This window comes from Ascaphus truei, chromosome 2, assembly GCF_040206685.1.
Source record: "Ascaphus truei isolate aAscTru1 chromosome 2, aAscTru1.hap1, whole genome shotgun sequence".
Classification (NCBI taxonomy): Eukaryota; Metazoa; Chordata; class Amphibia; order Anura; family Ascaphidae; genus Ascaphus; species Ascaphus truei.
In genome coordinates this window covers 410,720,763-410,739,334 of record NC_134484.1, presented here as the reverse complement: position 1 = coordinate 410,739,334, position 18,572 = coordinate 410,720,763, and the positions used below count along the sequence as shown (strand labels likewise).

General features: G+C 45.0%; 1 protein-coding gene across 9 annotated transcripts in view; it reads right to left on the bottom strand.

Moving 5' to 3' along the window:
• ADAM22 (ADAM metallopeptidase domain 22) overlaps positions 1–18,572 on the bottom strand; it is a 280,087-nt gene that overhangs the window by 83,563 nt on the left and 177,952 nt on the right. For all 9 annotated transcript variants that reach the window (XM_075587468.1, XM_075587460.1, XM_075587463.1 and 6 more), the window contains 2 exons: positions 17,403–17,493; positions 12,977–13,028 (listed from right to left, as the gene is read on the bottom strand). In XM_075587468.1, coding sequence (XP_075443583.1) covers positions 12,977–13,028; positions 17,403–17,493 — 143 coding nt within the window. The remainder of the gene's footprint in view (positions 1–12,976; positions 13,029–17,402; positions 17,494–18,572) is intronic.

The window sequence follows — 18,572 nt, the reverse complement described above, 5'->3', positions numbered from 1 at the left end:
CAGGAGGGAAGCATATGTAAGAGAAATAGAAGTGTTGGAAGAAAAGGTCATGCCCTGAAGCGGGAGAGAGGCGGGTTCAGGGGAAATGTTAGGTAGTGCTTCTTCACGTAAAGGGTGGTGGATGTGTGGCATTGCCACCCAACAGAGGCTAAGAGAGCAAGTGAATTCATAAATGATTGGGCTAGACATACTGCTATCCTAAATATAAAAGAAAGACTAGGATAAAATAATGTCTGAGGTCTTACAATATATAGGAAAATAGGCAGACTAGCTGGGCTAAGTGGTTCTTATCTGCCGTCAAACTCTATGTTTTTATAGGGGTTATTCATCAAGCTCAGTTACAGGTTAACACACCCGAACACGTAACACCCATTACATCTGGGGGTATGTTTCTAAGTTCTTCTAAAATGTCCAAGTAGGGACATTTCTTGCATGAAGGTAACATCAAGACAACACAATACAGAAATGATTCACGTTTCTAAAAGATTTGGATAGAGTAAGGAAAAACACGAGGATAAAAAGAGGAGCACGTCTACAGTCACCCAATGCCATACAAATGATGTCTACGACATCTAAGCCACGGAGTTAAATTTATATTTAATTCATCAAAGGGTTAGGCCACTAGAATGCATATATAAAAAAATAAATAAAAGAACAATTTAGGACCAATTCTAACCAAGTGCTTTATACATTTTCTGAAAGCATTTGCTGTATGAGGATCTAATATAATTATTGTTCCCTGGCTCTTTTATCTTTTGAGCTCTTAAGCAACTTACTTCTCTTTCATTGTTTGTCCTTGGTGGTTTCTAAACATAAATTAGGACATTCATTTAAAGGTTTAATGTGATGAGGCTAAACTACAGAAATTAAGGAAAAAGATCTTCAAACTAAAAAAAACAAAAAACAACGAAACCGTGCTTTGAAAAGTAATCTCAAATTGAAACTTCGTCAGAGATCAATTAGGATGCGAAGAGATACTATAAACACAAAGGTTAGAAGTGGGAATGAGGACTCACTGTTTGGATCAGAGTAATTGGACTGCTTACAAAATATCTGTCCATGATGGTAATTATCTAAACACTGTTACAGTATATACTGACTCCCCCAAACTAACCAATTCAATCATACAACGGCTACTACTTCTAAAGAACCACATTTAACATTTGTATCGCAAGTGACACTAATGTTACCTGTTTAAAATGCTGAAAATGAAGGCGATGTACAATTAACAATGGAAGGGGAATAGAAGTTACTGAGTTTTTAACTGTGCGTTTCCCCACTTCTCATAAAATTGGATAGGAAGTTATTTCAATTTACTGTGTTCTTAACATTTTTTAAGATTGTTGGACCTATTTATTTAGAAACTTGCAAAAATGAATGTCCACTAAAATAATAGCTAATAACTGAACAAAAATTATATTAAGACTGTCCTGTTACTGGGAACATAATAAAAAATCAAGGTAAAATTCATCATGTAATGGATAACAGAGAATCATACCTACGATGTGTTGCCTTTTCCGTATTCTGGCGGCTATGTACTAAGGCAGTTTTGGAGCATAGGAGCGTGTTATGAATTACAGCATTTCAGTTTGCACAGTTTCTTATGCCAGGTGCAGGTTTTTAGTAGCCAGCAGGTTAATGCCACCTTAAACATGGTGGATTTTTTAATGCAGTTAAAGAGAGAAAAGTCTCCTTTAGATACTTCCCATATCGGAGGCTGTTGCAAAGGAGGGTGGGGGGAGGGGGGCGGGAGAGTTTAATGCATTGACACAAAAGGATTCAACATGAATAATGCCTTAGTACATACCTAATTACCCTCTATGTTTGTAAGCCACTTGCTTGTCTCATCAGTACCCCATATGGAAATTTAGCTTGGTAACGCCAGTGTAATATTTACTCGAATTTACCTTTCTCTGATCAAGATACACAGGGTTAAGCTTAAATGTATTTATTTATTTATAAAATGTTTTACCAGGAAGTAATACATGGAGAGTTACCTATCATTTTCAAGTATGTCCTGGGCATAGAGTTAAGACAAATACATAGATACAAATACATAGTTACATAAGTGAACAGGGTATACATTATATACAAGACATAGCATGCTTAATATTAGTAGTTAAAGTAACTTTATCATAACATAGAGTAATATTATAGAACTGTGTATGTTTCAATACAAGAAACTTCAAGTTACTAACATGAATGTTATATTGGCAATGATAAAGAACACATACGAGCACATTCACGTCCCAAACCTATCTTACCCCATATTCAAAAAGCATAAAGTGATTCCACTGCAGCCAGGGAATCTGGGTAATGACATGCAAATGTTCACATATACAGTAGTGTGTCACTTTTTGCTTTTCCCCCCACTTACTTGAACTATAGTATATGAATATGCCTTTGAGCATTACCCAGAATCCCTGGCTGCAGTGGCAGCATTGTATCATGTGTAATTATGAGGTAGAGCAGGTTTTGGGACTTTTCTGAGACACGTGGATGTGGTCATAAGTGTTTTTTTTTTTTTAAATATTGTCTGCAGAAGATACATTGAGGCAAATATAACAACTGAAGAAAAACAGGGGGGGGGGAATGAGTAACATGGATTACATCTTCAAATACTTTAGAAAAAAAGGAAAACTGTGCACCAAATTGTGTATTAAGTTGCGACAGTGTGATTATGTATAAAGTATAAGTGAGGTAATAATTAAGTACCTATCTCTAATAAAGTGCACCCTAAATTGAAGACAAAAATGCAATATTAAAATAATATTGTAGCATGATCCAAAAAATACATACAAAAATCTTCAATAATGATGGGAGTCTGCTGCTTGTCAGAGTGGATGGCTCAGCACCACATGAATGGACATAGAAAAGAAAAAGACACAGCGCACCAATCTCATAGTAGTAATTAGAATTCTACAAACAAGTGTGGTAATAAATGCACGTACAAGATAACTCAGATATAAAAGCAGGGCATGTTCTGGGTACGTTATCGCTCATTGACTCGGTCCGTGGGTAGCCGCCGCAGTCTTCAGCCTCCAGTCCAGAAGCACAGCGTCCCTCGATCCAGGAACCACCAGTCCAGAGAATCCTCCGCTGGCCATGAGTCAGCTCGAGCGTCCCACGATCCCGGCACACAACCAGACTAGCTACTCCCCTTAGTATTGGCTATAGGGCTCACTTAGCCCAAGTTACAAGCTGCAGCTCCTGTACTTCCCAGCGGGGCTCCTGACATCACCGGGGGCGTACCCAAGCGAGCGACTCTCCAGCACAGGAGTAGTAGGTAAACCGCAAACAGCTGATCAGAGCACAAGCACGGCGATACCGGGAAATAAAGTCCTACGCATTTCGTAGAATGAAATCTAGGGATCCCCGATGAAGCCAAACATGTACCCAAAACATACCCTGCTTTTATAACTGAGTTATCTTGTACGTGCATATATTACCACACCTGTTTGTAGCCTTACAAGTACTATTTTACACTATGAGAGTCGTGCGCTGTGTCTTTTTCTTTTCTATGTCAAATACTTTAGGTGTGATTTCTAATTGGAAGAAAACAAAGAATAAACAATAAAACAAATGAAAAAAAAACATTAAAGTAAAAGAATGGTGTATACATTTCTGTATTATCATAAAATGTTTGTGATGGGCTGCACTTGTTTTAGAAATATTATTGATAGTTATTTAATAAATTACAAGTTCCTACCTGTGGTACAGTAGCTATTCATTTTGACCTGTGTTCGCTTTAGCAGCAAAATGTTTTGTATAATAACCCAATGCCACCTGCTGGTTTATCACAGTAATGGCCAACAACAATAATATAAAATTCATCTGGTCAGATACACAAAGCTCCATTACGTCTTAAATCAGTACAGACATTATTTTCCCTGAGGTTGCAAAAACAATGGCCATTGCGTATCTCACTGGCACTAACGTCACGTTATTGCAGCGCAATTTAGCGCTAGCTTCCAATAATGCTAAGTACAGTATATGCTAGCATTACTCAGTGGTGAAAGTAGATTTGTATTTTTACAGGTACTCGCCCAGGCATTTAAAACATCGGAGGTGGGGACTGGGGGGTTTCGGGGTACACTGCCGGAATAAAGGCAGAGGCTAAACATATATAATCCATAAACACTTTCACTATTCTTCATACTAGGCGTGATCTTGTTTGTTTCCCCTTCGAAACATGCCCTCATTTGAATGTATCAATCAATGTCCTTTACCTAGCCATGATTGCACATCGGGTGTCGCTTTGCACTCGGTGTAGGGAGGTTCAATGCTTGGTTTGTTTGAACTTTACTTTTTTTTCCCTTTCAAATGAATACCAACAACAGCACAGACGTAGATAGATCCATACTACTAAACAACACTGAACAACTCGTGACCACAGAATATATGTCCGGCAGTCGCCTGCTGGGGATGGAGAGACAGTGTCACAGTGACCTGTATGTCACGCCGCCTGCGCGCCAGATACACAAATACATAAAGAAATTGGGCTCCTCATAGTTGGAAAAGAGAGACCCAGACGCACCAACTGGAGTAGTACAGGACAGCTAGAGTGATGTAGCCTGACTTACTGTTTTCAGGGGCCACGGCCGTCGGAGCGCACTGGAGCCGCAAGTAATGATTAACGCTGTGGGGGTCCCTGCTTCCGAAGGGGATCCGCACAGTATTAATCTTCTGACTGAAACTAAAGAAAATTAACCTGCCTCGCTCTCCATCTCGTCTCACTGCCTCGCTCTCCATCTCGTCTCACTGCCTCGCTCTCATCTCGTCTCACTGCCTCGCTCTCCATCTCGTCTCACTGCCTCGCTCTCCATCTCGTCTCACTGCCTCGCTCTCATCTCGTCTCACTGCCTCGCTCTCCATCTCGTCTCACTGCCTCGCTCTCCATCTCGTCTCACTGCCTCGCTCTCCATCTCGTCTCACTGCCTCGCTCTCCATCTCGTCTCACTGCCTCGCTCTCCATCTCGTCTCCCTGCCTCGCTCTCCATCTCGTCTCACTGCCTCGCTCTCCATCTCGTCTCACTGCCTCGCTCTCCATCTCGTCTCCCTGCATCTCTCTCCATCTCGTCTCACTGACTCGGTCTCCATCTCGTCTCGCTGACTCGCTCTCCATCTCGTCTCACTGCCTCGCTCTCCATCTCGTCTCCCTGCCTCGCTCTCCATCTTGTCTCACTGCCTCGCTCTCCATCTCGTCTCACTGCCTCGCTCTCCATCTAGTCTCCCTGCATCTCTCTCCATCTCGTCTCACTGACTCGCTCTCCATCTCGTCTCACTGACTCACTCTCCATCTCGTCTCACTGCCTCGCTCTCATCTCGTCTCCCTACCTCGCTCTCTATCTCGTCTCACTGCCTTGCTCTCCATCTCATCTCACTGCCTCGCTCTCCATCTCGTCTCGCTGCCTCGCTCTCCATCTCGTCTCGCTGCCTCGCTCTCCATTTGTCTCCCTGCATCTCTCTCCATCTCGTCTCCCTGCATCTCTCTCCATCTCGTCTCACTGACTCGCTCTCCATCTCGTCTCCCTGCATCTCTCTCCATCTCGTCTCACTGACTCGCTCTCCATCTCGTCTCACTGCCTCGCTCTCCATCTCGTCTCCCTGCATCTCTCTCCATCTCGTCTCACTGATTCGGTCTCCATCTCGTCTCACTGACTCGCTCTCCATCTCGTCTCACTGCCTCGCTCTCCATCTCGTCTCCCTGCCTCGCTCTCCATCTCGTCTCACTGCCTCGCTCTCCATCTCGTCTCCCTGCCTCGCTCTCCATCTCGTCTCACTGCCTCGCTCTCCATCTCGTCTCACTGCCTCGCTCTCCATCTTGTCTCACTGCCTCGCTCTCCATCTCGTCTCCCTGCATCTCTCTCCATCTCGTCTCACTGACTCGCTCTCCATCTCATCTCACTGACTCGCTCTCCATCTCGTCTCCCTGCCTCGCTCTCCATCTCGTCTCACTGCCTCGCTCTCCATCTCGTCTCCCTGCCTCGCTCTCCATCTCGTCTCCCTGCCTCGCTCTCCATCTCGTCTCACTGCCTCACTCTCCATCTAGTCTCCCTGCCTCGCTCTCCATCTCGTCTCCCTGCCTCGCTCTCCATCTCGTCTCACTGCCTCGCTCTCCATCTCGTCTCACTGCCTCGCTCTCTATCTCGTCTCACTGCCTCGCTCTCTATCTCGTCTCACTGCCTCGCTCTCCATCTCGTCTCACTGCCTCACTCTCCATCTCGTCTCACTGCATCTCTCTCCATCTCGTCTCACTGCCTCGCTCTCCATCTCGTCTCACTGCCTCGCTCTCCATCTCGTCTCCCTGCATCTCTCTCCATCTCGTCTCACTGACTCGCTCTCCATCTCGTCTCACTGCCTCGCTCTCCATCTCGTCTCACTGCCTCGCTCTCCATCTCGTCTCCCTGCCTCGCTCTCCATCTCGTCTCACTGCCTCGCTCTCCATCTCGTCTCACTGCCTCGCTCTCCATCTCGTCTCCCTGCATCTCTCTCCATCTCGTCTCACTGACTCGGTCTCCATCTCGTCTCGCTGACTCGCTCTCCATCTCGTCTCACTGCCTCGCTCTCCATCTCGTCTCCCTGCATCTCTCTCCATCTCGTCTCACTGACTCGGTCTCCATCTCGTCTCGCTGACTCGCTCTCCATCTCGTCTCACTGCCTCGCTCTCCATCTCGTCTCACTGCCTCGCTCTCCATCTCGTCTCCCTGCATCTCTCTCCATCTCGTCTCCCTGCCTCGCTCTCCATCTCGTCTCACTGCCTCGCTCTCCATCTCGTCTCACTGCCTCGCTCTCCATCTCGTCTCCCTGCATCTCTCTCCATCTCGTCTCACTGACTCGGTCTCCATCTCGTCTCACTGACTCGGTCTCCATCTCGTCTCACTGCCTCGCTCTCCATCTCGTCTCACTGCCTCGCTCTCCATCTCGTCTCACTGCCTCGCTCTCCATCTAGTCTCCCTGCATCTCTCTCCATCTCGTCTCACTGACTCGCTCTCCATCTCGTCTCACTGACTCGCTCTCCATCTCGTCTCACTGCCTCGCTCTCATCTCGTCTCCCTACCTCGCTCTCTATCTCGTCTCACTGCCTTGCTCTCCATCTCATCTCACTGCCTCGCTCTCCATCTCGTCTCGCTGCCTCGCTCTCCATCTCGTCTCGCTGCCTCGCTCTCCATTTGTCTCCCTGCATCTCTCTCCATCTCGTCTCCCTGCATCTCTCTCCATCTCGTCTCCCTGCCTCGCTCTCCATCTCGTCTCCCTGCCTCGCTCTCCATCTCGTCTCACTGCCTCGCTCTCCATCTCGACTCGCTGCCTCGCTCTCCATTTGTCTCCCTGCCTCGCTCTCCATCTCGTGTCACTGACTCGCTCTCCATCTCGTGTCACTGACTCGCTCTCCATCTCGTCTCACTGCCTCGCTCTCTATCTCGTCTCTCTGCCTCGCTCTCCATCTCATCTCACTGCCTCGCTCTCATCTCGTCTCACTGCCTCGCTCTCCATCTCGTCTCCCTGCCTCGCTCTCCATCTCGTCTCCCTGTCTTGCTCTCCATCTCGTCTCACTGCCTCGCTCTCATCTCGTCTCCCTGCCTCGCTCTCTATCTGGTCTCACTGCCTCGCTCTCCATCTCGTCTCACTGCCTCGCTCTCCATCTCGTCTCCCTGCCTCGCTCTCCATCTCGTCTCACTGCCCCGCTCTCCATCTCGTCTCACTGCCTCGCTCTACATCTCGTCTCCCTGCATCTCTCTCCATCTCGTCTCACTGCCTCGCTCTCCATCTTGTCTCACTGCCTCGCTCTCCATCTCGTCTCCCTGCATCTCTCTCCATCTCGTCTCACTGACTCGCTCTCCATCTCGTCTCACTGCCTCGCTCTCCATCTCGTCTCACTGCCTCACTCTCATCTCGTCTCCCTGCTTCGCTCTCCATCTCGTCTCACTGCCTCGCTCTCCATCTCATCTCACTGCCTCGCTCTCCATCTCATCTCACTGCCTCGCTCTCCATCTCGTCTCCCTGCCTCGCTCTCCATCTCGTCTCCCTGCCTCGCTCTCCATCTCGTCTCCCTGCATCTCTCTCCATCTCGTCTCACTGACTCGCTCTCATCTCGTCTCCCTGCCTCGCTCTCCATCTCGTCTCACTGCCTCGCTCTCCATCTCATCTCACTGACTCGCTCTCCATCTCGTCTCCCTGCATCTCTCTCCATCTCGTCTCACTGACTCGCTCTCCATCTCGTCTCACTGACTCTCTCTCCATCTCGTCTCCCTGCATCTCTCTCCATCTCGTCTCACTGACTCGCTCTCCATCTCGTCTCACTGACTCGCTCTCCATCTCATCTCACTGCCTCGCTCTCCATCTCGTCTCACTGCCTCGCTCTCCATCTCGTCTCACTGCCTCGCTCTCCATCTCGTCTCACTGCCTCGCTCTCCATCTCGTCTCACTGCCTCGCTCTCCATCTCGTCTCACTGCCTCGCTCTCCATCTCGTCTCACTGCCTTGCTCTCTGTCTCATCTCCCTGCCTCCTCTTTCCGTCTCATCTCCCTGCCTCCTCTCTCCATCTTATCTCTCTGACTCCTCTCTCCATCTCATCTCTCTGACTCCTCTCTCCGTGTTGTTTCCCTGCCGCCTCTCTCCATCTCGTCTCCCTGCCTTCATCTTGGCTCCCTGCCTCTCTGTGTATCTCTGTGTCTTCCCAGCAGAAGCCCGCTCCGGTCAGTGACATAGTTGCCCTAATATTTAGTTGCCCATATATAGATATGCCCATATTAGGGCATCCTACGTCACTGACAAAAGCCGGATTCTGCAGGGGAAACACGGAGAGAGGAAGAGAGGCAGAGAGACGAGACGGAGAGAGGAGGCATGGAGACGAGACGGAGAGAGGAGGCAGGGAGACGAGATGGAGAGGCAAGGAGACAAGATGGAGAGAGAGGCAGGGAGACGAAACGAGAGAGGAGGCAGGGAGACGAGATGGAGAGAGGAGGCAGGGAGATGAGACGGAGAGAGGCAGGGAGACATAGTAGTAGCTAGGTCTCAGGGCAACCAATGGGTTAAATACGGCTGCTCACTTTTCCCCAATGGAAAAGAAACACAGCCCCATATCGCTGTAACATCATACTATTAGACAAACAATATGTAGGTGTACTGTGTCTAATTTACCCCAAAATGCCGACTAATCAAAAAGGAAAAGAAACTTTCTAAAACAGTGGTTCCCAAACTTTTTCGGTTCAAGGCTCCTCAAGGCAATTAGGATTTTTTCAAGCCTCCCCAAGGCGATCAGGATTTATCCGCGGCGTCCAAAGTAAAAACAAAGTTGTATATACATACCTAACAGTTGCAGTGCGCAGTTGGTGTCTCTCTCAGGCACACACTCTCTCAGACACACACTCTCACTCTCTCAGACACACACACTCTCTCTCAGACACACTCACTCTCTTTCAGACACACTCACTCTCTCTCACACGCACTCTCTCACACACACTCACTCTCTCACACACAGTCACTCTCTCTCACACACTCACTCTCTCTCACACACTCACTCTCTCACACACACTCAATCTCTCTCACACACACACTCCCTCTCTCACACACACTCACTCTCTCACACACACTCACTCTCTCTCACACACACTCATTCTCTCTCACACACACTCATTCTCTCTCACACACACTCACGCTCTCACACACACTCACTCTCTCACACACACTCACTCTCTCACACACACTCACTCTCTCTCACACTCACTCTCTCACTCTCACTCTCTCTCACACACACTCACTCTCTCACATACACTCACTCTCTCACACACACTCACTCTCTCACACACACTCACTCTCTCACACACACTCACTCTCTCACACACACTCACTCTCTCACACACTCACTCACACACACTCACTCTCTCACACACTCACTCTCTCAGATGCTCACTCACTCTCTCAGATGCTCACTCACTCTCTCAGATGCTCACTCACTCTCTCAGACACACTCACTCTCTCAGATACTCTCTCACTCACTCTCTCAGACACACTCACTCATTCTCAGACACACTCTCAATCTCTCAGGCACACTCTCAGACACACTCTCATACACACTCCCTCTCAGACCTCACTCTCTCAGACCTCACTCTCTCTCACTCTCTCAGACACACTCTCTCTCACTCTCTCAGACACACACTCTCTCACTCTCTCAGACACACACTCTCTCAGACACACACACACTCTCACTCTCAGACACACACACTCTCACTCTCTCAGACAGACACACACACTCTCTCACTCTCTCAGCCAGACACACATACACACTCTCTCACTCTCTCAGATAGACACACACACACACTCTCACTCTCTCAGACACACACTCTCACTCTCTCAGACAGACACTTTCACTCTCTCAGACAGACACTCACTCTCTCAGACACACACTCACTCTCTCAGATACACACTCACTCTCTCAGACACACTCACTCTCAGACACACACACACTCACTCTCAGACACACTCTCAGACACATTCTCTCTCACTCTCTCAGACACTCTCTCAGGGAGGGAGGGAGAAGGGGGGGAGTGGGAGGGGGAGAGGGGGAGGGGAGAGGGAGGAGGGGGGGAGAGGGAGGAGAGGAGGAGGGGGGAGAGGGAGGAGGGGGGAGAGGGAGGAGGGGAGGAGGGGGGAGAGGGAGGAGGGGGGAGAGGAGGAGGGGGGAGAGGGAGGAGGGGAGGAGGGAGGGGAGAAGGGAGGGGGGAGAGAGGGGGAGGGGGGGAGGGGAGGGGAGGAGGGGGAGGGAGGAGGGGAAAGGGGGGGGAGGAAGGGGGAGGAAGGGGGAGGGGGGAGGAAGGGGAGGGGGGAGGAAGGGGAGGGAGGGAGGGAGAGGAAGGGGGAGGGGGGAGGAAGGGGAGGGGGGAGGGGCAGGAGATCCGTGCAGGCAGCTCCCTGCACACAGTCACACACAGATACACACACACACAGATACACACACAGATACACACACACACACACACACACACAGATACACACACACACACAGATACACACACACACACACACACACACACACACAGATACACACACACACACACACACACACAGAGAGATATCATCAAACCAAATATTATTTTCACTAAGGCTTCTAATGTAAAGTCAAAATTAGCCCTGAGTTGTCCATTAGATCACACAGACCTAGACTAATTAAGCCTACAAAAGTTTTTTTTACATGTACCACTTGTACCGCTTGTTCATTCAGCAAAAGCATGAAATCATTTAGATCAAATGTCACTTCGAAGACATATCCCATTAAATCCTTCATAAATTGTCACTCTACATATATTATATATTTACTCCAATGCCCCTGTGGCCTTCAATATGTAGGCAGAACAGGGAGGTGCTTCCAAAGGAGAATCTACGAACATATATATAATATCAAAAAGGGATTAACAACACATAGTGTATCTAATCATATCTATACACATCATAACAAAAACACACAGGGACTGATGTGCCAAGCCATAGAATTGGTATCGGCCAATTGGAGAGGGGGGGACCGACTCAAGCAGACCAGTAGGCGCGAAGCCTATTGGATCTATGTGTTGAAAACCCTCTCTCCAAGTGGCCTGAATATTGACTTTGAATTGGGAGCTTTTTTAAATTGATGTTTTAATCAGCATTATGTCACTTGTAGTCTCTTGTTCATCCAATTCTTTGTAATAGGGTCAAACCTCATAAGTGCGACACCAAAATGAAGAACAACAATGCTATGGTCATTTTATAATGTATTTATTTATAAGTAATTGTATATGTTGTCTGTGTATTGTTTTGTACTAATGTTTGTTTGTGTTGTAATAGTAAGGCTGCCTTTAGTACTGGGCAAGATTGATAAGCATTTAGACCAATTAATGTGTTTGTTATTAGCAACAAGTGGCTTAATGTATTATCTAATGATAGCCACTCTAACCATTTATAAATGCTCTATGCCCAGTTTTCACTTAACCCCTGATGACGTGCATGCGCACGAAACGCGTAGGGTCTTAGTGTATGAGCTTTTACGAACTCACGCAGGCCCCGTGGTCACGCGCAGTGTCCCGCAGCAGTAGGAAGAAGTTGTTCCTCCAAGAAGCCCACCAGTGACGAGCAATCGATCTAGGAAGGGCTACAGCGTCAGGGTGGTGTTTGGATTTGCCCGACGCCACCGGAGGACAAGCTGATATCCCCAAAGACTGCAGCACACTGTGATTTTACTCCAAAGTTCTTGTGAGTAGGATTTTGGTTTTACACCAGCTGTGTTTAAAGCAGCATGTATTGGCTTAAGGGTTGTTCATGTAATGTGAGCTTGAGACAAAAGGTAGCACTGTGTGCTCATTTGCATGTCATTTCCAAGAATCCCTTGCTGCAGTGGAAGTGCTGTGTGCTGGGTGATAATGGTGAAAGGCGGGGTTGCAGATCTGTCTAAGACATGCAAATGAGCACACAGAAATATTTTCATTTGATATATATATATTTATTTATTTATTTTTGTTAGAGGAAAGTGGAACTGCAAGTGGGTAAATAAAAATTTGTTTTGTCAATAATTTTTTTTTAGTAGCATTCTATACCCCCCTGTACCATCACATTTTGAACACTGGCCACATGATTTGTGCTACATTGAACATGAGACGTAGCTATAGGTCTGTGGTGGCAGCAAGAAAACTGTACATGGTAGATGGGAAGTGGGAAGAAAGTGATGTCAGGCACACATAAAAATCAACAGAAATATGAAGCGTTCCCATGGTTAAGAGCCTGAGAGAGGAGGTATGTTATTGTAAAGTGAGCCATGGAAGTGGCAGGACCTGTGAGGATCCCAGTTTTAAATAAACCTCAGAGGTAACTACCAATATTATATATTCTCCCATTAATTTCATATTATATTTAGAATTTCATGCCTCCAGTGTGATAGTAGTGGGATCTGTTATATGGAAACAGGACGTAGATGATTTGCCAATCAGAAATTCTTCACACTTCTTACCCAATATCTCCCATGATGCATCCCGACCACGTGTCTTCACACTTGCATTCACCTAAGAACAAAGTATTACAATATTATACGTATATACCAGCACTACACATTTAAATAATTATTTACAGTACCAATGAAAAGTTGAATTTATTTTAACTACTTTACCAGAAAACACTGCATACTTACCCTATTTTGTAACAGACAATGGTGATTGATTTTTGGAGGACCACCATGCTTACACCATTGGAGGTCCAGTGACCACAACCACTGATGTAGGATATACCCTACCCATTCACAGCCCATCAACTCCTCCTTTTAAGGGAGTTCTGTTTGTATGTATAGTGACATCATCATAGGGCACGGCCAACTGTGCCAAGAGTGGAGGAAACAGGTGATAGAACTTCTAAAGCTGAGATACACTCAGGACACATGAAACTTGTCGACAAGGAGTGGACAGTGAAAAAAAATGGATTAGAAGAATGAGCCAAATGTATTTCTTTAAATTAAATGAGGACGTGACCTAAGCCCCTCTCTATAACACTATAATGAATAATGTTCATATTTGTTGTCTTTCTGCCTTTTTAATGAATGTATACTGCTGGAAAATGTGTTATTATAAATGGTTTAAATTGCATGTTCTAAATACAGTAAAACATTTCTCTGACTTTTAATCAGTTATTCAATGATCTAATTAATGGGATATAAATGTGCAGACCAGGATAAGAATGTTTTATGCTTCCACTCCCTCCATGAAAGGCAGTGAACAAGATGTGAGTAGAGGTTGTGGTTTTCATGCCATTAGGACTGTTACTATGTGATGAGTTTACCTTTGCTTTTTGTTAACAACTGGATTTTTGTTTTTCCACCATCCAGCAACTGTCAGCACGTTCTGTGAGTCCTGAGTGCATCCCTGTGCTGGAAGGCAGGACCTCTTTATACCACATGGATTGTAGCATTCAGAAGCACTGTGACAATGAACCAGCTTGGTAGCAGCTCACTAATTAGTGACTTTGTTGAGAGAAAAGCAGGGGGTTATTCACTAAAATTACACAGCTTCAAAACTGGGTCAAAACCAGAGCAAAAAAATTGCACCAGATTTCATTTCTATTGGATTCCTTTCTGTTTACAAATCTGATGCTATTTTTTGGCACTGGTTTTGTCCTAGCTTGTCAGCTGGGAAACTTTAATAGTCTGTTTTAGTCATAATTTTTAAACGAAATACAAAACTAAGCATGATTAAGTTTAATAAACGAGGCCAAACACATTGCTAAATTGTTTAATATATGTTTTTTTTTTATGAGCTTACTTGGACGTAAAAGAAGTGCAAACCATGGTACTCTATGAGCTGTGATTTTATTTCATATCATGGTTTGCACTTAAATCACAACATGAGTACACGTACTGTAACAACATTTACCCACTGAACATGTGTTTGGGTCTATTACAACAGGTGTCACTACTTTGCCATGGTTGATATATTTAGTGGGTAGTCAGTCTTGCAGTTTCTGCATGTAGAGTTTGATGGGATCAGCAGCATAACAAGGGTGGGGCAAACGCTGCCACTTGCACCGGGCACAACAAAATTAGGGGCGCAAAACCAGTAAGCAAAAATAGTAACAAGGTAAAAAAAATGTATATAGCGCAGTGTGTGCCTACCTAGTTTCCCTTTGTTTTTACGACAAATGCGCATGCGCTATGCACACACACTCCCCCTATGATGATGCGCGGGACCAAATAGAACCCCAAACCAAGCCTACATAATGGCGATAAACAGGGTATTTGATACCCTGATCACCCAGTTAGACTGGAGATAGAGGGCATTAAATGAAAGATTTTACATTTTTAACTGGATCGACTATTCAAGAAATGGAAGTGTCAGAATTAAATAAACATGCTATTGATTTAACAATTAAATATGAAAATGATCTTAATTGTAATGAATTCTGTAGTGACATTTAAAGTATGAAAAATTGATCTCCATCAATTTAAAAAAACATATCAACAGCCTCACCTCTTAACATCTTACAACTACTACAGTATATGATTTATACTCACTTACAGAGTGCTATCCTAATTTAGCAATTGCTTTGAGGATATTTCTTACTTTACCAGTAACAACGGCTGGTAATTAAAGAAGTGTTAGTAAGCTAAAGCCTATTAAAAATGACTTACGATCTAGTATGGGGCAGCAGAGGTTACCAGGCTTAGCAATTCCACAGACTAAGAGCATGATACCCGCTCGACCTCTAATATTACATAGAAGCTAGGGTAGGTGCACTAGGGGGACAAAGTGGGAGCAAAAACATGTCATAGAGGTTCTACTCAGGTGAGGGGATAGACAGGGAAGTCCCTTTAACATGCACGTAGTTACCTCAGTAAATAAAAGTAAGTAAAAGTATAAGTCAGGCTGAGTAGCTCATGCGGATGGAATCTAATTATACCTGGGTATATGTGACCGAGTGAAACTCACTGAATAGTCCCCCGTTACTGATGGATGGGTCGTATATTTAGTACTCTAATAACATTTTTAATATTTGCTTAAGTTAAAATAGATCGGGGACGATCAAAATGAAATATTCCGTGAATTAACTATTCACAGTGTGTGTGCACTCCGTCAGTAATAGTGTCACTAAAAGAGGATGTCTATATGAGACCACTGCTTAGTGAAACAAGGCAGCAGTCAATGGCAATAGAATGAGTACCTTTACCTTTAGTAAGAGGTATGGATCAGCAAAAACAAGATACCTTAGTGTAATCTCTGGGGTACAGATCCAGCCCCTGTGGATTCGTAACACTTGCTGAGCAGCTAGGGGTTAGGAGCAGTGGGTGCATCCGTGGTTAGTTACAAGAGATATAGCAGAAGTGGCACAGTCAGTGACTGCCTGCAATCCAATGTAGGGTGCCGTTATACAGACACTAAGGCTTACAGTCCCATGGGGTATAAGCTACAGTATGTGCAGTGTCCTGCAGCCTATGAGTCATGAATAAGTGTCTGCTCAGTGGTGCAATCCGCTAGTAATCAATGTCTCTTAGCATAGAGTGAAAAACAAGCTGTATGTACTCTAGTGTGTAGTCAGGGACCGACTGGAATGCAGTAATGTTAAACTCACCCTACACTCAATAATAGGGAGGTGGGGAGAGAGGTGGGAGGACCCTGCTCAGCCACTAGATTACAAGTTGGAAACTAGAGGTGGTGTTATCTGGGATAGAAAGTGGACAATGAAGGATAGAGCAAGAATCCCTATTGATGCACTCACTATAGGTCAGGATCCAAAATAATTAAATTTTATTGATAATTGGAAAACACAAACTAATTAAAACCTAATCATAGCGCATGTCGAAGACAGCTAATGGATATAGTATCCAGGGTATACTGTACTGTGGGAAATGCATCTAATATGACCAAATATGGGACAGTGAATGTAAATCAATATCTCCTAAGTGCCACTAGGGTGTGTACTTGGAGTGTCAGTTATCGACCCGAGTAGTTATCCAAGTCTCTGGATAACACTAGACATTCAGGTAATCCAAGAAGGCTATATGGAACAATCTAGTGATCGTATATTTGGTCATATTAGAGGCATTTCCAACAGTATACCCTGGATACTATATCCATTAGCTGTCTTCGACATGCGCTACGATTAGGTTTTAATTAGTTTGTGTTTTCCAATTATCAATACATTTTTATTATTTTGGATCCTGACCTATAGTGAGTGCATCAATAGGGATTCTTGCTCTATCCTTCGAACTCACCCTACATACATAACCCTACAGTAAGAGGGTGGGTAGAGGCAAGGGATAGGAGAAGGTAGCCCTATCAACTATGTCTGATCTTGCCCTAGGTACAGCCCTGACTATACACAGAGTATCAGCTGCTTACTATAGATGTCTAACTGCAGTGGAAGCCGGGGTTCCGGCAGTGAGACCTCTGATCTGCTTCCTTGTCAATGCAGTCGCGGTGGTGAGGCATGCACGTCATTAATACATGACGTAATGGACGTTTGCTTATCCTGACGCACGTTTTGCCTGTGGCTTTCTCAAACAGCAAGGTTAGCAATTCTATCCATTGAACATGAAATATCCGATAGCATACAATTTGATGATATAATTAATTAGTTTGCTGCAATAAAACGTGTGGAAAATAATGTTGACATAAGAATGAACCCTAGGTGCTTTGTGGCTTTCAGAGTAATATTTTATTTATATATTTTTCTTTTATTGTTATTTTGAGAATTGAATATTATGTACTGTTGCTAGTTGATATTGTTAGTTCCTAATAAATGATAGTTTAATCAATAAATACATTCTACATTTATTTCACATTAGAACAAAAATTATACTTTGAAAAATGGGGCGGGGGAGGGGGTGCATAATTATTATTTTGCCCGGGATGCAAGAATACCTAGCTATGCGCTGATTGGGATACTGTACATACCACTCAATAATTTCTTCTTGTCCGAGAAAATACCCAGGTTATGCGCCAAGGATTGGGCCAATGTGACCGACATAACATCCGGTTTCCCAAACTGAGGGAAAGCAAAAGGAAAAAGAACTGTGTATTGAGACAGGTCACAGAGATTCATTGCAATAGATCTTTGTACAAATAAAAACTATTCAATACAAAATTAGCTATGTACTTATGAATTTGATTTGTACAATTGTTTAGCAGGTATTAGTTATCACCAATATTAGAATCCTGACTTCAAATTGTCATGGGACCATAATCCCACTTTTTTTTAAAAATTTACCTCAAACCAGTCAATTGTCCTGCAATCTGTGGAAAAGGGAGATGTGGAGAACGAGGGCTGTAGCATAATTTCATGATGACATAGAGTTAGCCTGGCAATACTGCATCACTACCATTTAAAGCAGTAGTGTACCATACCAGACGCCCTTTTTTAGCATTGGAACCAGGGGAACCTGGAGCTGAAATGCGTTATTTTCAGCTCTGGAGAACCCCTGGTTCCCTAGATACATACCAGGAAGGTACATGACATTGTGACTTCCTGTTGGCCTGCATGGACTGCCATTTTTATTCCCCCGGAGGATACTGGATTGCGCTACCTTTACTGGTATGTATCTTGGGAACTAGGTACTACGAAAATAGCATATTTCAGCTCATGGGATTCCCTGGTTCCCATCCATGATCATTTGTAAGGAGCAGAGAGTTTTCAATATTTAAGATATTGGAAAAATGTGTAGATATGTTGATAGAAGAAACGAAACAGTCAGTCCCTAAAGCTGGGAAGAAGAGGGAGATGCAGAGAAAGTACCAAAACTTTTATAGGAATGGGAATGCAAGGATGATCTTGAAGGAATGAAGAATTCAACCAAATATTTAAATACCTTCAGTACCAGAGGGGTCTGACTGAGGTACTTGACTAGGGGAGGCCAACTCCAATCCTCAAGGGCCGTCGACAGGTCAGGTTTTCAGGATATCCCTGCTTCAGCACAAGTGGTGCAGTCATTCTGAATGAGCCACCTGTGCTGACGCAGGGATATCCTTAAAACCTAATCTGTCGACTGGAATTGGCCACCCCTGTACTAGACTCTTTCTCTCCCCTCCCCCCTCCCTTTACTGCTGTATTATCTGTGGAATGTTCTT